The sequence below is a fragment of the Meriones unguiculatus genome, chromosome 8, assembly GCF_030254825.1.
Source record: "Meriones unguiculatus strain TT.TT164.6M chromosome 8, Bangor_MerUng_6.1, whole genome shotgun sequence".
Lineage (NCBI taxonomy): Eukaryota > Metazoa > Chordata > Mammalia > Rodentia > Muridae > Meriones > Meriones unguiculatus.
In genome coordinates this window covers 21,329,759-21,348,671 of record NC_083356.1, presented here as the reverse complement: position 1 = coordinate 21,348,671, position 18,913 = coordinate 21,329,759, and the positions used below count along the sequence as shown (strand labels likewise).

General features: G+C 49.7%; 1 protein-coding gene and 1 long non-coding RNA gene across 5 annotated transcripts; one reads left to right on the top strand and one right to left on the bottom strand.

The window, feature by feature from the left end:
- Positions 1 to 1,645: 1,645 nt before the first annotated feature.
- LOC132655795 (uncharacterized) lies at positions 1,646 to 16,461 on the bottom strand. Of its 3 annotated transcripts, none has more exons than XR_009593644.1 (3): positions 16,327 to 16,461; positions 12,458 to 16,211; positions 1,646 to 11,367 (listed from the first exon to the last, which is right to left on the bottom strand). It is a non-coding gene; the product is annotated as an uncharacterized LOC132655795 (long non-coding RNA). The 3 variants fall into 3 exon arrangements; XR_009593646.1 differs by having other exon boundaries at positions 1,646 to 9,303; positions 11,189 to 11,367; positions 12,458 to 16,452; XR_009593645.1 differs by having other exon boundaries at positions 12,458 to 14,465; positions 16,013 to 16,452.
- A 138-nt stretch (positions 16,462 to 16,599) lies between these two features.
- LOC110557825 (mitochondrial ribosome and complex I assembly factor AltMIEF1) lies at positions 16,600 to 18,517 on the top strand. 2 transcript variants are annotated; one of them, XM_060389022.1, is made up of 2 exons: positions 16,600 to 16,755; positions 18,275 to 18,517. In XM_060389022.1, exon 2 carries the CDS (start codon positions 18,305 to 18,307, stop codon positions 18,515 to 18,517), a length of 213 nt encoding a protein of 70 aa, XP_060245005.1. In that variant the 5' UTR covers positions 16,600 to 16,755; positions 18,275 to 18,304. The 2 variants fall into 2 exon arrangements, with proteins under 2 accessions (XP_060245005.1, XP_060245006.1); XM_060389023.1 differs by lacking the exon at positions 16,600 to 16,755 and adding an exon at positions 16,845 to 17,368.
- Positions 18,518 to 18,913: the final 396 nt, after the last annotated feature.

The window sequence follows — 18,913 nt, the reverse complement described above, 5'->3', positions numbered from 1 at the left end:
GAGTCGGAGTGCTGAGGGCTTGGATGCAGGTATCACGCATCCCAGCAAGCACACTTTGCTCTGTCTTCCCCGATGGCTGGCTGGCTAGGTGTGGCTCCATGATCCCAGGTCCTTGTGTTCTTTGACAGTCTGTGGCCTCTAAAAATGGGGTTTACAGTGCTTTAGTACATATGGAGAATTGATGAGACCTGAAAGCCTTCACCCAGTGGGGACAGCTGAGAGCAACCATTAGATCTCCACTGCCAAGGTACTGAGACATAGCTCATCGATAGTATCGTTCTCACAGGGGCCCGAGTTTGATTTCCAGCACCCACATCCAGTGGGTATGACCAGCTCTGTGGGATACAAGGTTATTGGCTCCCTAAGGCATCCACGCCTGTGCACAAACCCTACACACACAAATATAATATTTAAGCATAGCTGGAGAGATGGCTCAGTGGTTAAGAACACTTGCTGGTCGGGAGTTTGGTTCCTAGCACCCACATCAGGCAACTCATGAAAACCTGTAACTCCAGATCCAGGGGATTTGATATTCCCTTCTGGCCTGTGGGTACCCATACATATACCCTCCCCCCAACACACAATATATAAAAAAATGAGAAGATTTTTTTGAGACAGAGCTTTACTTTGTATTCATGGCTGTCTTGGAACTTCCTTTGTAGAACAGGTTGACCTTGAACTCACGGAACTCCACCTGCCTCTGCCTCTGTCTCCCAAGTGCTGGGGTTAAAGATGTCTATCACCGTCCCCGAATAAAAATAATAAAATCTTGGTGCTGGAGAAATGGCTCAGAGGATAAGAGCACTGATTGCTCTTCCCAAAGGTCCTGAGTTCAATTCCCAGCAACCACATGGTGGCTCACAACCATCTAAACATGAAATCTGGTTCCCTCTTCTGGCGTGCAGGTGTACATGCTAACACACATTGCATAAGTAATAAATAAATAAATCTTAAAAAAAAAATAATAAAATCTTAAAAACAAACCAACCAACCACTTCCAGGCACAGATGCGCGCAGGGCAGCAGAATCCTGAGACTCTTAAAGCCTGTCTTCCCCAGAGCTCTCCAGGAAGCTCTCTCACGCACCAACAAACGTGTAATCGAAATACAAGTCAGTAAAAAGTCCTGTCTGTGTCTGGCCCTCTTGCCAGCATTTATGCCTCAGTTGGTCTGATAAATTCCAAGAGATTCATTTGTGGCAAGAAGTTAATTCCTTTATTTTAGGAAATGTAGGGGCTGGGTGTGTGGCCACACACCTTTAACCTCAGCACGTGAGAGCTAACCAAAGCAGGTGGTGAGCTACAAGCTTGATGCTAGAGCGTGGTGTCCAAAGTCAGCCACCCAGCCAGACGGTGGTGATGCAGGCCTTTTAGCTCAGCCTTCGGGAGGCAGAGGCAGGCAGATCTCTGTAAGTTTGAGGCCAGGCCGGGCTACAAAGTGAATTCAAGGACAGCCAGGCCTTCCGACCCTGTCTCGGCCCCACCCCCAAAATAACCAAAGTAAATCACTTCTCCCCCTCAATACAAACTACGCCCTCCCAAACTGCACAGCCACACCCTGTTCCAGTCTCCCCACCCACTGAGCTATTTGAAGTGTTTTAATTAGACTTGAGTTTTAAAAAAAAATTAGACGGAGTTCAAGTAGACTTGTGAGGAACTGATACACTTTGGTTTTAATAAATGACAGAAAAGCCAAACCAAACCACAAAGGCAGAGAAGGGACTTGCTGGCCTGCTGACAGTCAGGATCCAGGAGAGGTCTGTCCCTGCAGCTTCAAGTGCAGGCCATTGCCACAGTGAGGGCTCTGTAGCTCATGGTCCTCCACTTGCTTCTGTGTCCTCGGGTTTCTGGGATGGTGGCAACAGCTCCAGACCTCACGTTCTCTTCAGACTTGGTGCAGAAGAGGCAGGCTCCTCTCCTCTGGAGACTTGGGAGACAGCTTAGTTGGTGAAGTGCTTCGAATATGGGGATGAGGACCTGAGTTCGAATCCCCAGCACCCACATAAACAAAACAACAATCAACCAAACAAGACTGGGCCCAGTAGCACATACCTATAATCCCCAGCACTGGGGAGGCATGGAGAGACAGGAAGTTCCCTGGGGCTTGCTAGTGGGCAGCCTAGGTAATTGGTGAGCCCCAGTTTCAGTGAGACACCCTATCTCAAAAAATGAGGTGGAGGGTGACCGAAGGTCTTACTGGACATCGACCTACACATGCACATGTGAATGGATACACATTTACTTGTGTGCACATACGCACATGTACACGGGGTCTTGTGTTGGAGCTGGGTATGGTGCTGTTCTCCGACAATCTCAGCATTTGAGAGATAGATGTAGAAAAACTCTTGCTCTTGTTCGAGGCGATCCTGACCTACCCTATATCCTGAGTTTTAGGCTAGGCAAGACTACCTTACTAGATCCTTCTCTAAACAAACAAAGTCAGGCGGCTGGAGAGGTTGCTCAGGGCTTCAGAGCACTGGCTGATCTTCCAGAGGATCTGGGACACCCAGCACCCACAGGTTACCATAACCACGTGTAATTCCAGTTTCGGGGGACCCAGAGCTCTCTCTGGCTTCTGTGGGCACTGGTACCGATGTGCAGTGTCCTTACTTAAACGCGGTCAAAACACTCATATATGTTGGCGCTAGTTTTTACATGTTATTGGTTTCTTGTTGCCTCTTCCTCCCTTCTCCACCCCAATCCCTTCTAACACCCGAAGACTGGGTAAGAGGGAAAGGAGGTTAGTGGGGAGGTGGAGCATAGTTCTCTGGCTACTTCCTGCTGGTTAGAGTCGTCGGGTTCCTTAGGGCAAGCCCCATCTTAAGACTATCTCCAACTTCTTGCCAAACTGCATCCGCAGCAACCAGGAGCAGCAGGAGGGAGGCAGCAGCAGCCTTCTTTCTCAGAGTCTTCTTCTCCCTGGGCTCTGGCATTTATTGTCTCTCCAGAGTCCTCGGATTTAAACTATCTACACCCGGCAAAGAGCCCCTCTCAGAGCCCGCACCAGGCAAATAGTTTGCTGCTGTGGACCTTGGATCAAAACAAAAACATGTTTATGTCTACAACACTTATAAGATCTAAAAAATGGCTGGGTGTGGTGGCACACGCCTGTGATCCTAGCCCTCAGGGAGGCAGAGGCAGGCGGATCTCTTGTGAGTTGGAGGCCAGACTCGGCTACAAAGCAAGTCCAGGCCAGCCAAGACTACACAGAGAAACCCTGTCTCGAAAAACCAAAAACAATATTGTTTTTCTGAACCAGGAGTGGTGATGCACACCTTTAATCTGAGCATTCTACGGAGTCTAAGTTCTAGGACAGCCAGTGCTACACAGAGAACCTGTCTCAAAAAACCAAAACTGAAAACCAAACCAAACCAAACAAACTCTTGGGCCTGGATCTCGTTGGCTTACATTAGGTCTGTTGGACATCCCAAGCTGATATGGGGGACTTGGGTGGAATCTCAGAGCAGTTTAGAAGCTTAGGACAGTCAGAGTTCAGTCTATGCCAGCTAAGGAAGAGAAAGGATAGTTTCCTGAAAGAAATGAGCACAAGATGTCGCCCTTGGCACCTCAACTATCCTTGTCCAGCTTCCTCAGCACCTACCAGTGGATGCTGAACCCCCCTCTCCCGGATCTTCATCTGTTAAATGTGGTGTTTGTGTCCCAACCCGCCGGCTGCAGTGGGCAGGGGTGTGTGTGGTGCTTTCCCAGAGTCTGAGCTTGGTGAGAGTTTACAAACACCCTGACCATGGCCCCGCCCACACCTCCTCCTCCTTTGATGTGGTGTGCATGACCCAGAGGTCAGTGTCTCTTCCTGATGTTTCTGCCCTCCACCTCTGTGACTCATCTGCCTCATCTCTCTCCTCTGCCTCTTCCCTATTCCTCATTGTCCTTTTTGCCTCATTTTCTCCCCTGGGGATCTGTCTGCTCTTTGTGGGGATCTCAATACCCACCCAGGTGGTCTCCTGGGAGCCCTCCCTCCGGAGCACCAACCCACTGTTCCCAAGGCTTCAAGGTCTCCTCAGGTGCCACAGGGCTGTGTGGAACTATAGCTTCGTCTGACACTACTTTCCTGTACTCCCCATCCTGCTCTTTTGACCCCCTCATCTATCCCAGTGCTGTTAGTTGGACATGTGGGAGGTGTCCTGGTGGGGTACTCCTCCCCAACAGCAGCTACTGCTTTGGAATGGCTCTGATAGGCCTGGGGCAGATATGACTGGACAGCCCAGGAGTGTGAGGCCAGCTTGGACTTCATGTCATCCTGTCTTAACAAAAACAACCTACAAGCAAAGAAAAAAGAAACACCCAGGTCTGGTGGTATATACTTTTGATCTCGGCACTCAGTAGGCAGAGGGAGAAGCAGGCAGATCTCTGTGATTTGAAGGCCACTTTGGCCTACACATTGAGTTCCAAGATAACCAGGGCTATATAATGAGACAGTACCACCACCAGCAATACCAGATACACACACACACGACCACCACCACCACCACCACCACCACCACCACCACCACCACGCTTAACTCAAAATATTTATTTTACTTTTTTTTGAGACAGGTTTCTATTGTAGACCAGGCTGGACTCAGAGAACTCAGAGATCCACCTGCCTCTGCCTGCTGAGTGGTGGGATTAGTGGCTGTGCCACCACCACCTAGTGGCTCAAAGACATTTAAATGAAATTTACAAAAATTATGGAACGTTCCCTCTTTTCACTGGGTACAGCAGTAGGTGTGGGACAGGGGCACAAAGCTCACTGGTGGGGCTGGGGAGATAACCCAGTGGGTAAAGTATTTACTGTGCAAACCAGAGGACCAGGGTTCAAATCCCCAGGACCCATGTAAATGGCAGACAGGTGTGATGGCCTCCGTGTAATCCTCGGGAAGTGGAGACAGGGGTTCCCCAGAGCAAGCTAGCTAGATAGGTGAAGCAGCAAGCTCTGGGTTCTAATGTAAACTGCTTTTTACATACAGGGTTGGAAATACTCTAAATCAACCTCTACTTCCACATGGACGTACACCACGCACATACACCTGGAGGGAAAAGATTGTCCACGTGACATTCCCTACCATTGGCAATCGCTGGGACTTTCCCTGGGGTTTGATAAAATCTTTCATGTTGAATTTTCTCCTGGGTACCACCCAGACCATTTCAAGTTATCTAATGAGAACTTTTCATGGTAGATTCTCACGTGCTATCTTCGTGGCCTAGAACTTTGTCTCCAATTGACACGTAATTCTGGCTCTCTTTGGCTGTGCACAGTGGCAGGCTCTTCAGGCCTTGCAAGGTTACCTGTCTCTGCTAAGCCCTTCAGAGCATGGGCTAGGCTGATGCTCTGGGCATCCACGGTACCTCCCATACTATCTACAATGGCCTTTCCACTTGGCCGGGTAATTAATTGCCTGTTTTTGTATCTGTCTTCCAGACTTGAGGACAAGCAGATCCTGGTAGAATTCAATAGCTGTTTGTGGAGTGAATCACCAAGCCAATGCGGAGGGCCTGGGAGGTCAACCCAGCTCTGTGTCCAGTGCAGTCCCGGGACAAATTCCCTAACACTCTGTCTCCACAATGTTCCAGCCCTCCAGCCTTGAGGCTGGGGTTCTGTCACACAAAGCCTTCTTGTCCACTGAGGGTAATAAGTCTTCTATAGGCCATGTCTCTCCCCTGGAATGCCTTAGACACAGCATCAATGGTCCCCAAGTCCACACTGGCCTAGACTATGCACTTATGCTAAAGCCTTTTTTTTTTTTTTTTTTTAAATAATATTAACTTCTGGCTGTTAGGGTCTGAAAATCCAAACCAACCCAAGCAGGCACAAGAGACCACGCAAAGCAAGTTCATTGTTTGAAGCAGGCAGCAAGAACTGAGCAGCCAGGGACAGCAGCACAGGCCCCAGGAGCTGCTTGTGTCTGTGAACGTTCATCTCGGTATTTAAGCAGAAAAGTCACAGAATCCACAAACACCTGTGCCGAGATAGTTACACAGTGTCACCAATCATTTGTTCTTTCATGGTTAGGAACAATTGTGTTTTGAAGAACAAAAGGAGGAGGAAGTTGGTTAGCCATCTGGAAAGCTCCCCTAGAGCCTGGGAACTTGAACTTAATTTCACCTTCTGATCAAAATGGAGTCTGAAAACAAAATGGCAGTACTTAGGATAAATCTCATTTGTTTGATCCCAATATGGCTTGCCTGGCTTTCTGAAGACTATGCACGCTCCCCAGGACCCTAGCCTTCTGGAAGATCATGAGGTACACAGCCAGGCCCTCTTGCACACAAGTCTTCATCAACCAATCAAACATTCTCCAACTATCATCACCATCCTTGAATCAACCTCTCTCTAAACCCTCTTTCCTCTCTCGGTACTGAGGATTGAATCCAGGGCCTCACACAAGTAATCCACCATTGGGCTGCATCTTCAGCTCTCTTTCACTTACTGTTTTTAGTTTAATTAGCTGGTTATTTTATTTTAGACAGGGACTCAACATGTAACCTTGGATGACCTGGAAATCAGAGATGGACTTGCCGCTGCCTCCTGTATGCTGCCCTGGTTGAGTTCCTGTCCTCGTTAAGAGCAAGCCTCACCTTGCCTTGCTAACTCCTTTAATTTGGGACAGGGTCTCACACCCTGGTTGGCCTGGAACTCACAGAGCTCCACCTGCCTCTTGAGTTCTGGGATTAAAGATGGGTGCTACCGTGCCTGGCTTCCCTTCTTTATTTTGAGGCAGGGTCCTATTTATGTAGCCCAGGCTGACCCTAAAGTTGTGATCCTCCTGCCTCAGTTTCCCAACTGGCTGGGATTGCAGGCCCTGTATCTCTTGACCAGTCCAGCAAGTGTCCTTCTATGCTGGCTGGTTTTGTGTCAAACTTAACACAAGCTAGAGTCATCAGAGAGGAAGGTACCTCGACCAAGAAAATTTCCTTCATAACTCATGCTGTAGGCAAGCCTGTGAGATAATTTTCTTAATTAGGGATTGATATGGGAGGACCCCACCCATTGTGTGGGTGGCACCATCCTTAGGCTTGTGGTCTTGAGTTCTAGAGGAAAGCAGGTCTAACAGGCCATGTGGAGCAAGCCAGCACTCCTCCATGGAGCTCTGCATCAGCTCCTGCCTACAGGTTTCTGCTCTGTGTGAGTTCCTGTCCTGATTGTCTCCAATGATGGACCAAGCAATATGAAAGAGTAAGCAGAATAAACCCTTTCCTCCCCAACTTGCTGGCAGGTCACATTGCTTCACCACAGCAATAGTAACCCCGACTAAGGCACTATCTAATAATGGAACTTGATTCTCAACACCAGCTGGCAGGTTAGGGCCAGAAGGAAGGGCCCCATGTCTGGAGGTTCAGTGGAGGCTGGTTTCTAACTGGGTTGATGAGGAAGTGGGGGCTGAAGCGGGCCTGGCTCTGTGACAGTCTTAAAAGGGTAAGTAAATTTAAGAAGAAAGCAAGAAAGAAAAAGAGGAAGGGTGGGGAGAAAGGAAGGAAAGGAAAAGGGGTCTTACTAAGGCAGTCAGTAGAGTGCTTTCGTAACATGCAGGATTAGGAACTTGAACATAATTGAAATATTAACTGTCTTGGGGCTGGAGAGATGGCTCAGAGGTTAAGAGCACTGGCTGTGCTTCCAAAGGTCCTGAGTTCGATTCGCAGCAACCACATAGTGGCTCACAACCATCTATAGTGAGATCTGGCGCCCTCTTCTGTGCACAGGCACACATGCAGGCAGAATGCTGTTTAAATAAACCAATCTTAAAAGAAAAAAAAAAAATGACTGTCTCAAAATAAATGTCTGGCATGGTGGTTTGATCTCCCTGTATAGGATTACATGTGCATGCATGTAATCCTAGCAGTCAGGAGATGGAAGCAGAAGGAACAGGAATTCAAGGTCATTTTCAGCTCCAGAGCAAGTTTGAGGCTAGCCTGAGCTACCTGATTAAACCCAGCCTTCTTCAGAGGATAGGTTCTTGACCTTGGCACTACTGTCATTATGGGCCAAGTTCAGTCTCTGCCATGGAGCTGTCACACAGGTGGCAAGTTATTAGCAGTGTTAAATGCCGGTGAGAGACCCTACCCCAAGTGTGACAACCAACTGTGTCTCTAGTCACTGCAAAATATCTATCCCCTTCCATTTAGAGCTGGGTTGGAAGTGGGTGTTAAGAAGCCCTAGGACAGTGGTTCTCAACCTGTGGGTCATGACCTCCTTGTGGAGGTCAACCAGAAAGGATTGCCTAAGACCATTGGAAAATACAAATGTTTGCATTATGATTCATAATAGCAAAAGTACAATTAGGAAGTAGCCACGAAAGTAACTTTATGGTTGGAGGTCACCACAACATGAGGAAGTGTGTTAAAGGGTCCCAGAGTTAGGAAGGTTGAGAACTATTGCCCCAGAAGGAACCAACCAGCAACAGGGGCAGGTTCCTTCCATTTTCCAGGCATCCAAGACAGAGTGCACTAACCCAACTGGGTCCCTTCCGGCTGTGCTGCACTGCCTCTGGTGGGCAGTGAAGCCTCAGGCCCTGCCCCTGCAGCCTCTCTCTTCTCTCTTCAGTGTGCTACGTGGGACTTGAACACATAGCCAGAGTGTTCAGTGACTGCCAAGCCAGACGGCCTGAGCTCCATCCCCGGTACGCAAATGCCGGATGTAGAGAACTGACTCCTCCAAGTTGTTCTTTAACCACAAGCTGTACACACATGCGATGGATAAACATAGAAAAACCTGGCTGGAGAGGTGGCTCAGCGGTTAAGAGCACTGGCTGCTCTTCCAGAGGACCCGGGTTCAATTCCCATCACCCACATGGCAGCTCACAGTTGTCTGTAACTCCAATCCCAGAGGATCTGACACCCTCACACCAATACACCCTCCCTCTCTCTGTGTTTGCTCTCTCCCTGTATGCGCATGCTCTTTCTCTCTTTCTCTTCCCCTGCCTGTCTCCCTCCCGGAGCTACGGCGACTTCCCTGGCCTCTTTACTTGGGACCAGTGAACTCACTCTAGAGCTGCACCCAATAAACCTGCCTTTATGCCTTTATGCACTTGAATTGGCTCATTTCATCAGCGGAGGAAACCTACTACATATAAAATTGAAATTGAAAAAAAAAAAACTGCGTTGGGTTGGCGAGGTGGGTCAGCGGTTCGTTTGTAACTTGACACTCAGAACTGTATCACATTCATACAGTACCTGTAGTTGCCAGCAGGCGGCGCTGAATCCCCTGGAGCTGGAGTTGCAGACGGTTGTGCAGATGGTACTGGGAATCGAACCCCTGTCCTCTAGAAGAGCAGTCAGCGCTCCTAACCACTGAGCCACTTCTCTGACACCTTTAAGTGTATTTCAGTTACATTTACTGCAGTGACCAATCTGGATTATTCATCTTTTGATATGTATCATTTTACTGCCTCCCTTGACCAAAATGGAATGCAGCTTAGATTTTCAAATTTAAAGTTGACACTAACGTTAAAAGAAAAAAAGAAAGAAACTAGGTACAGTGGTGTATGCCTTGAATCCCAGCACTCAGGCAGATGCAGGCGAATCTCTGAATTCAAGGCCAGCCTAGTCTACAGACTGAGTTCCAAGAGAGCCAGGACTACACAGAGAAAACCTGTTTTGAAAAACAAGAAAGAAGCCAGCAACTTCTAGGTTGCTTTTTATCACGGTGTTTTATCACAGCATCAGAAATGAAACTAGGGCATAAGGAAAGGCCAAGGGACATGGGAAAACCCCCACAGCTGATCACATCTGCATCACATTTTGGGTTTCTCGTAGTTTGTCCATCCTCTGCAATAAGCTTTACCTCAGTCCCAACGTCCAGTCCCTCCAGTCCGTGTCCTTCCTCTCTCTCCATCTTCCTGTGTTTCTTTCTTCCTTCTATTATTTGTTTTTTTTTTTTTTAAACATTTTTTTTCTGAGACAGGGTTTTTCTGTGTAGTCCTGGCTGTCCTGGAACTCACTCTGAAGACTAGGCTGGCCTCGAGACTCAGACCTCTGCCGCCTCTGTGTCCAGAGTGCCAGGATTAATAGTGTGTGCCACCTCTGGTTGGCTAATTAAATTTAGATCAGGTCCTTCTAAATAGATACCCTAACGGACATATAAGTCCACACTGTCAAAGCCGTAAAAGGGCTGGCTTGAGTGTGAGGCCCTTGTGCAAAGTGTAACACGAACCACACACCCAGGGGCTCTTCTTTCCATTCTATTGTACATACTCTCCTCTTTAAAGTAGGTTTTCTTACCACAGTGCCGAGCCAAAGCCGCCGGGACAGCCTTAGGAAATCCCTGCTACCCTATCGTGATACCCTATCTGACCAGGAGATAGACCCCTGTCGTGGGGAGGAGACCGAGGCCATCAGAGGAAGAGAGGGATGGAAAGGTAGGAAGACACCAGGCTCCAGCACCTGGTTCTGGAGGGGGCCTGTGGCAAACCCAGCCTGAGAAGCCTAAGAAGCTGGGCTCGTGAACCCCAGCAGTCCTGTCAGTATGTGACTTTGGAGAAACCGAAGCAATCAGCAGAGCTGAATTTGTCACCATATTCCCAAGATAGAAGAACCGATGGTCCGGGGGGCTGCTCCATAGCTGTCGCACAGATATTAGGGAAGAGTTTGAGCTCACTCCTTACATGAAGGGTAACTCTGGATGACCAGGCTAGCCTTAAAACCATTGATTCTTTGCAAGTTTTGAGATTACAGGTGTGGGCCACCACTCTAGATGATTAAACCCGGGCCTGGGTCACATCACGCTAGACAGTGGCACTTGCCTGTAATCCCAGGGAGGCCGAGGGATGCGGATCTCTGTGAGTTCTAAGCCAGCCAAGTCCACATAATGAGTTCAAGGCAGGCGGGGCTGCACAGTAAGGTCCTGTTTGAAAAAATTTTAAGCTTATTTATGTGTGTGTGTGTGTGGGTTTGTGTAGAAGTCAGCAGACAGTTTTCGGAATCGGCTGTCCCCTTCCACCTTGTTGAAACAGGGGCTCTTGTTTCTGCCATGTTTGCTCCCTCATAAGATGCTGTGAGTACAGATGCATGCCAGCTTTTTTATGTGTTCAGGGATCAAACTCAGGTTTGTGTGCAGTCAGAGTTTTTACCTAACAAACCACCTTGCTGACATTGTCCCTGTGTGGTCCCTTCTCTTTTCTTTTCTCCGTAGCGGGAGCTGAACCTAGGGCCTCACATAACATATATGCACAAATACTCAGTTGTCTCACAACTTACAGCAAGGACAGGGGATGGAGAAGGGATGAGAAAGCCATCTGTCATCGGGCGCTCTGGCGTATGTCTCTGATTTCCGCATTTGAGAGTCAGAGGTAGGGGGATCTCAGTGAGTTCAAGGTCAGCCTGGTCTACAAAGGGAGCTCCAGGACAGCAAGAGCTGTTACACAGAGAAACTCTGTCTAAAAAAACAACCCCCCCAAAAAACAAAACAAAACAAAACAAAAACCCAGCAACAAAAACAAAAAAAAAAAAGAGAAAAAAAGAAAATGGTCATTCATGTAGCAAATAGTGTGTTCCTGTCACCAGTACAGCCTCCCAATTCCCTGGTTAGTCCTGAATCTCACAGGAGTTGAACAGGTCGGGCCTGGGGAAATAGGGTCAGGCTCTAGACCCTGTACCTCTGTACCTCTGCCCATGCCAGCCCCTCATTGCTACAGCACACAGGCCCATCTCCTTCTGCTTGTCCCAGTACGGCTGTTTACAGTGTAGGTAGCAGAGATTCATCTCTCTCCTAAGGTGGATACTGAATCTAGTGACTGCTATGCAAACTGACTCAAGCAGCAGGGAAAGCTGTGGATTCAGCTTTGTAAATTTTTTATACTTTGTAAACCATCAGGGCAGGAAAGTGGCCAGGGCCCCATGTAAGGAGCTCAGCAGCCAGCTCCTCTCCCCCAGACTTCCCTAACAGGCCTACAGGTCGTTTTCTTAGGGGAATAACTGTCATTCCCAGCCCCCAGGTAGGAGAGGGCCCAGACCCCACCCTACAAGAAAGATCCCACCAATCCCTGAGCTCCCCCAAGTTTAGGACTTTGAAAGCCCACCAATCCTCGCCCTGGGAATCTCTGCCCTGAAAAATCTCCATCCCCTAAGAAATTCTACGTAAGCCCTGCCTGCTGTTTAGTTCCCTGCTGTCTTCTCCCTGGAGCAGAGGCAGCCACCCCTGGATTCTTCCTCCAAACCCTGGATTAGGCAGGGTTTGTTAGAGGGCCCAATAAATTTCTTTCAGGAGATTGGCTGTCTGGTGTACGCGACTCTCAAGGGAAGAAGCGAGAAAGTGGAGCAGGGCCGAGGCCCCTGAGCCCCTTAGCTCAGCTGGGGATACCCTCGCCTGGGAGCTCCAACTCTGAAGAGGAGGAGCTGGGAGGTGGAGCTGTTACACTGTAGCACTCCAGCTCAGCGCCGACATCCTCCCTCCCGGCTGTGACTCTTCTACTGAGGAGGCTTCCTTTCAGAGCTGCGTGGTTACTGGGCTCCCGAGTCCCAAGGTACCTTTCCATCTAAGCAGGGACGCCAACAGTGACTGGTGTTGAAGGATGGCTCTGTGACGGTGACATCTGGGTCCTAGGTTGGCTTGTTCTCTGGAGCGTCACTGCTCTGATTATAGCCCCTTCCTCCCTCGTTCCACCAGCCTGGGTTATTCCCCGGGAGGGCTTGGGGAAGCAGGCTGGACTCAAACGTTCTGTCTTCCCACTCAGCAGCAATTTCTCAACTTCCCGCTGTTTTAGGTCAACAGGCATTTACCAAGAGGCTCAATTTCATAAGACAACCTACTGTGCAAAGTAAAGGAGCAGTCACGCAGACCACAGGCTTCTGCGCTCCAAGGGAGCAGGGCTGCTTTTCTGGGAAGGCGTACCTGGCTGTTCTTTCACTCTCATCTGAGCTCTGTACCCTCATTCTAGCTTCTTCCCTCATTCTTCAGCTTCCCTCCCCAAACTGGCTCATTTACCCCTCCCCACAGTGGGCTGGAACAGGTGGCACCAAGCCCAAGCCCAAATCAGCTGGGCACAGCACACACAGTTGGCTTTTGTCCCCCTCAGTCTGTGCTTTCATCTTGTTCTTTCACTTTCCCAACAGAATCTCCACTTCCCTTTGATGTCGCATTCTCTCTCCAGCCCCCAGGCTTCTGCCCCCATTTCTCTCCCAATCAGCTAGCCACAGACAGCCAAAACGCGGAGGGCAATGTCCAGCTCAAAGGGGCACTTGCCTTTGTGACCACACTGTCCTATCCCTTGGAAACCATGCCTCCCTTTGTGACTATGGCCTCCGTTTCTCCTCAGGCCTCTCAGATAGCCAGTCTTCTGGTTGTTCCTTACCAAGTCATTGGTCTCTTCAGAGTTAGATTGCAGTGTCTCCTTGTCCTTCCTGGTCCTGAATGACCTGTGGATAGTTCAGAATCTACTCGTACCACTCAGAGCAGTACTTCCAGCCCTGGGGAGGCTGAGGCGGGAAGAGCAAGAGTTTGAGGCTGGAGCTGAAGAGATGGTCCACATGAAGAAGACACATGGAGAACCTGAGTTTGGATCCCCAGTATCCATGTAAGAGGTGGCGCAGTGAGACGCACTTGTAATCCCAGAGCTAGGGAGGAAGAGACAGGAGGATCCTGGGGGCTTGCTGGACAGCTAATCAAGTTGAATGGCAAAGATTTGGGTTCAGTGAGAACTCCTGTCTCAAAATAAAAAGTAGAGAAGAGCTGAAGATTTCTTGACACTGACCTCTGGCCTCTCCACACACATGAACACACCCTCATTTGCAACTGAACACAACTGACCGCTCACCACCCCCAACACGCACATATGCTCAATGAGGCTCCATAGCAAGACCTTATCTTGCATACAAATCTAAAGGTTTTATTTTCTGGATGGATGTCTTTGCGGCGATGGTGTTTCTTCTGCTTGCAGATCCGTGTTGAGGACTAGAGAAACTGGTGCACGTGAACGCCAACCACAGGTAAAGTGTGATGTCACTCAGTTCCGACTCCCAGGGACTGTTCCCCTTTAGGGCTCAGCCCACCTATGCAGTCCTCACAGAACAGCCAAGGCTGCTCCTTTCCAGACACCAGTCCGGTCTTGGTAGGAACTTCTCATTGTTGTTAAGATCAGGGCCAACCAAGATCGGGGCCGTGGCCTATTTAGGCTGGGCAAGGTCCAGGCTGGAGCTACACCTTCGCCTGGCACTGGACCCTTCCGCCACAGGTGTAACCCTCTTTGAAGATAATCCACCTGACCTGCTCACCTCTCCCTCTTCGGTGGAGCCAACTTCAAGTTGTGATGACGTCAACATTTTATCATTGTTTTGAGGCGGGGTCTTATGTAGCTCAGGCCGGTCTTAGACTCAGTATGTGGCCAAGGATAACCCTGACTCTCTGACCCTCCGGCCATCACTTCCTGGGTGTTTGGATTACAGGTATGCCTACCAAATTACTTAAAGGTGTAGAAACCTGAGGGCCTTGATGATGTCACCTAGCTGTCTGGTAGCAGGGTTCATCTCCAGGACTGATCTAGAACAAGCCAAAGCACACTTGAGTAGTTATGGAGTCCTCCCTGAGCAACCTCAGCCCAGGGAGATGTCTGGCTCATGTCTAACCCCTCTAACCCCTGTACTTACCCACACTGTACTGACATTGCTCTCTGGACTTCTGCAGAACCCCCTAAAGCTTTTTTTATAACACTGGCCTGTGCTCCTATCTATCTCTCTGCCCTTTGACCCTGACCTTCAGGAGGACAGGTACTGCAAATTTGGTTTCTGCATTTTCATCTGCTTCAGAAGCAGGTACTGTATACATCAGAACCAAGAGTGTTGGCGCTCACGGGCCAGTCAGGAAAAATGTTTGTTCATTGAAAAAAAAATTTTTTGAGACAAGGTCTTACTGTGCAGCCCTGACTTGCCTGGAATTTGCTATGTAGACCAGGATGGCCTCAAACTCACAAAGATCTATAGTTGAAGTTACATACATTTGTAAGCTGCCATGCGGGTTCTGGGAATTGAACCTGGGTCCTCTGGAGAGCAGCCAGTGCTCTTACCTGCTGAGCCATCTCTCCAGGCTCTATTTCCAAAATCTTTTTCTTGACCCAATATCCCCTTGTGCTTATCCATGCATGAGAGAGAATGATGTTTTATAATAACAAAAGCCACCATCCACAATGGTCACCTTTCCATGCTCTGACATTTAGTCTCAATCTTTAGTCCTTTAAAAAAAAAGATTTATTTATTATGTATACAGTATTCTGTCTGAATGTACACCTGCATGCCAGAGGAGGGCACCAGATCTCACTATAGATGGTTGTGAGTCCCATGTGGTTGGTGGGAATTGAACTCAGAACCTCTGGGAGAGTAGCTAGTGCTCTTTACCTCTGAGCCATCTCTCCAGCTTTTTTTTTTGAGTCCTTCAGGATGGAGGGTGGACCCCAGGACCATGTCCATGCTAGGCATGTGCTCTACTATGCTTAGCTGGCTCTTGAAGATATACTTTGTATCACCTTCTATAATGCACAGATGAGTCAAGCAAGGCTCAGGAGACTTAATTCATTGCACCACCAGCCCAGAGGCCCCTTCCAAATCGACAGACCTGATCGCCCTGGCCCAGGGCCTTCAACCTTTTGGTTCATTCATTCACAGGGAAATTCCTACTGTATGTGAATCTGTGCCCTGGGTAAATGAATGTTCGTTCTGTAGGAACTTGCTACCTTCCTTATGATGTACAGTGATGGTTATGTTAACCCTGTACTAAGTCCAGAGGATCCCAGAGTGCCTGTGTTCTAGAAAACCCAGCAGAACCTCGAGGTTTGCATCAGCGGCTCTGCTGCAGGTGTCTGGCCTCCAAAGCACCAGAGCGACATGTGGGTGCTGGATGACACTTTAATGCATGGGGCAGGGATGGAGTGGGTGTGGAAAGGCTAGTGAATCTGGAAAAGACAACCCCGACACCCGGGATGACTCAGTGTGTGTGTGGGATAGCCTAAGGTCTCCCCCCAAAAGGTCTCCTTGTCCTTCGCTGTTAGAAAACCGTTCTACTGATGAGGCGGTCCGGGGGGATATGAATGTTACCTGGTCTTCCTGCTGAAAATGTCGCCAACGAGATGTGGGTCACAGAATTGTTTCTTTAAAAAGCAAAGTAGGGCGTCCTAGAAGAACGGAAAGACTCACGCTTCGGAGACAGACTGAGTTTGGGATCCGCTGTGAGCCTCTGCCCGGCTCAGCCCTCAGTGCAAATGACCCCAGCCTCTCCGGGCCTCGATTTCCCCATCTGTAAAAACGGAATCATGAAGGGTTGGGTTGGACGAAACGCGGCGTCAAATGTCCAGTTCCGTAGGCGTCAGCCTAGTTTGAGTGGTAATTGCTGAATTCACTTGTCATCTTACCAGTCAAACTGGGGCGGGGGCAGATCCCTAAACTCCTGAACTTCCAAAAGTGTCCAGAACCCCTCGCACGCTGGACGCTGGAAGCGGGGAGGGCGAGGACGCGCAGCGCTCACCCCGAGCCCGCCTTAGGAGGCGGGGCCCGCGGGGGCGGTTGGTTGACGTCACCCAGGAGGCGGGGCTGCGTCTGTGGGAGGAGCCCGGGGTGGGCAGGGCCGGACTAAGTCTCCGGCTCCGCCTCAGGAGGGACGCTACGGAGGGGCCGACCGGAAGTCCTTCCGCCTCCGCCCGCCTCCGCGCTCACTGCCGATTCTCCGTCGCCCCGTGAGCGAGGTCGTGCCCCGGAAGTGAAGGGGCCATGTTGATGGGTGACCCCGAGAGAGGTATTGGGAGAGTGGCGACTCCTGAGCAGAGGTAGCGCGTGGCCCGCGGGTGAGTGAGGGAGCGAATGAGGGCGGCTGGGGATCGCCCGCTTGCCCTCGGGCCGGTCGGGGCTACCGGCTCCCCTTGGGGCCTCCAAGCTTTGCCCCGCCCCGCCTCAGACTTGGGTTAAGTCACCGAGCCTCCCTGGCCCTGGGGTCTGCGTCCCCGCCCTGCGGTAGTGGTACCGTGACCGGGGCCTGTAGCTGGTCGCTCAGCTGCCTTGTTCCAGCCCTGCGTGACGCTCTCCTTCTAGCCCTTCGTAGTTTTTCTGCATCGTTTGCATCACGGAAGACCCTCAGGGCCAAGGGGGAGCTGCTCTACAGTTGAGGAAAAAAAAAAAAAAGGGACAGAACGGTGGCTTGACCAGGTTCGCGTTGGAAGTTAGCGAGGTCAGAGGTTGATTGCTCCTGTCTTGGTGCCCAAAGTCCAGAGACATAGCCATTTTCATCCAAATACTCCCTCCGCCCCTCAGTCACATTTAGGCTCGTACACGTAAGGCTGTCGGGAGAATTCCTTCTTTCAGCATAAGCTTGAGTCTGGTATGCACTGGGCACTGACTTAGAAAAGTTTGCAGAACACCCGGAGGTGCTGCACACATGGAAGACCCCCTCATTCCAGCGAGGTAGGACCTGGATTGGTGGGGCCGGTTGGCAAGTTACTTCCTTGGGAAGTATGTGTCGTGTACCTTTGATCTTAGCTCTCAGGAGGGAGATGCAGGTGTTTTTCTGCGTTTGGGACCAGCCTGGTTTACAGAATGAGTTCTAGGCCAGCCGGGGCTCCACACAGAGACCCTGTCTCAGAAAACCAAACCAAATCAAACCAAAAACAAAGAAAGGGGTTAGAGGGATGGCTCCGTGGTTAAGAACACGGGTTGCTTTCCCAGAGGACCCAAGCTCTATTCCCAGCACCTATGTGGTGGCTCACTCCTGTGTAACTCCAGTCTCGGGATATGACACTGTTAGACTCCGAAGGCATACAATGGTGTGTAGACAAACATGCCGGCAAAAAGAGCCATACACGTAAGAAATTAAAAAAAAAAAGTAATTAAAACGACCACAATGACTACGAAGAAGAAAGCTTTTCAAGGTAATCTTGCTTAAATGGTGGTGCGAGGATGCATCACGGCCAAATCCTTGTCTTTAAACATTCTAGGCCACACCGTCTGGTAGAAGTCCATTACAGGTGCTTTTCACGAGAGGTTCTCAAAATAACCTTGTACAGTAGATATATTCTTAAGATGTCATCATTATCTCTGTTTTACTATGGGAAAGCTGATGTTAAGTGTCATGGCCGTGGGATGGCACAGCCAGGACTCAAGCTCAGGCGGTCTACTTCTTGAACCCTGGTGAGCCATAAACTGAACTTCCCCAGGAGGGGCTGTTCAGAGGTCGGAATCTGACCACAGCCCTGCCATGAAGTCCTCGGAACTCTGTATCTGGCGTTAAGAACCTCTGACCCCCACAGTGCCTAACAGGCCCTGCTGTCACCAATTCTGATTCTAGGCTTCTGTGTCTTCTTTTCTGTTTAGAGTGTGACGCTTAGCCCTTGTCAGTCCCCCATGGCCCCGTGGAGCCGAGAGGCGGTGCTGAGTCTGTACCGGGCTCTGCTGCGCCAAGGCCGAGAGCTTCGCTACACTGATCGAGACTTCTACTTTGCTTCCATCCGCCGTGAATTCAGGAAAAATCAGAAACTTGAGGACCTGGAGGCTCGGGAGAAGCAGCTGGAGAAGGGCCTGGTCTTCCTCCATAGCAAACTAGGAGGCCTGATTTAGGATCCTTTCTTTCCCCCCCCTACCCTAATTCCAAGCAGAAGACAAAGGTGCCTTCAGCAGATACTCCTGGCTCCCCCACCCCACCTCACAGATGCATTAGGAAGCCTCAGGTAGGGAGACCCTTGATCCTGGATGTTTCTTTTTTTCTGTGCAAGAAGCTAAGAAAGGGAAGACCTTTCCTTTATCATCAAAGTATGTCCTTTACTCCCTAAGACTCACTAGTTAAAATGTAGGCTACCTAGAGAAGCCCTGTCACACAGACACGCACACCCAAGAGAAGTGTGTCCTATTACTGAGAAACATGGGCCTTGGATTATAAGCCCCACCAGAATAGAATTGCCATCATTTTATTTCATAGACTATTTTATCTGTGAGACTATTAGAAAAGAGTGGTTA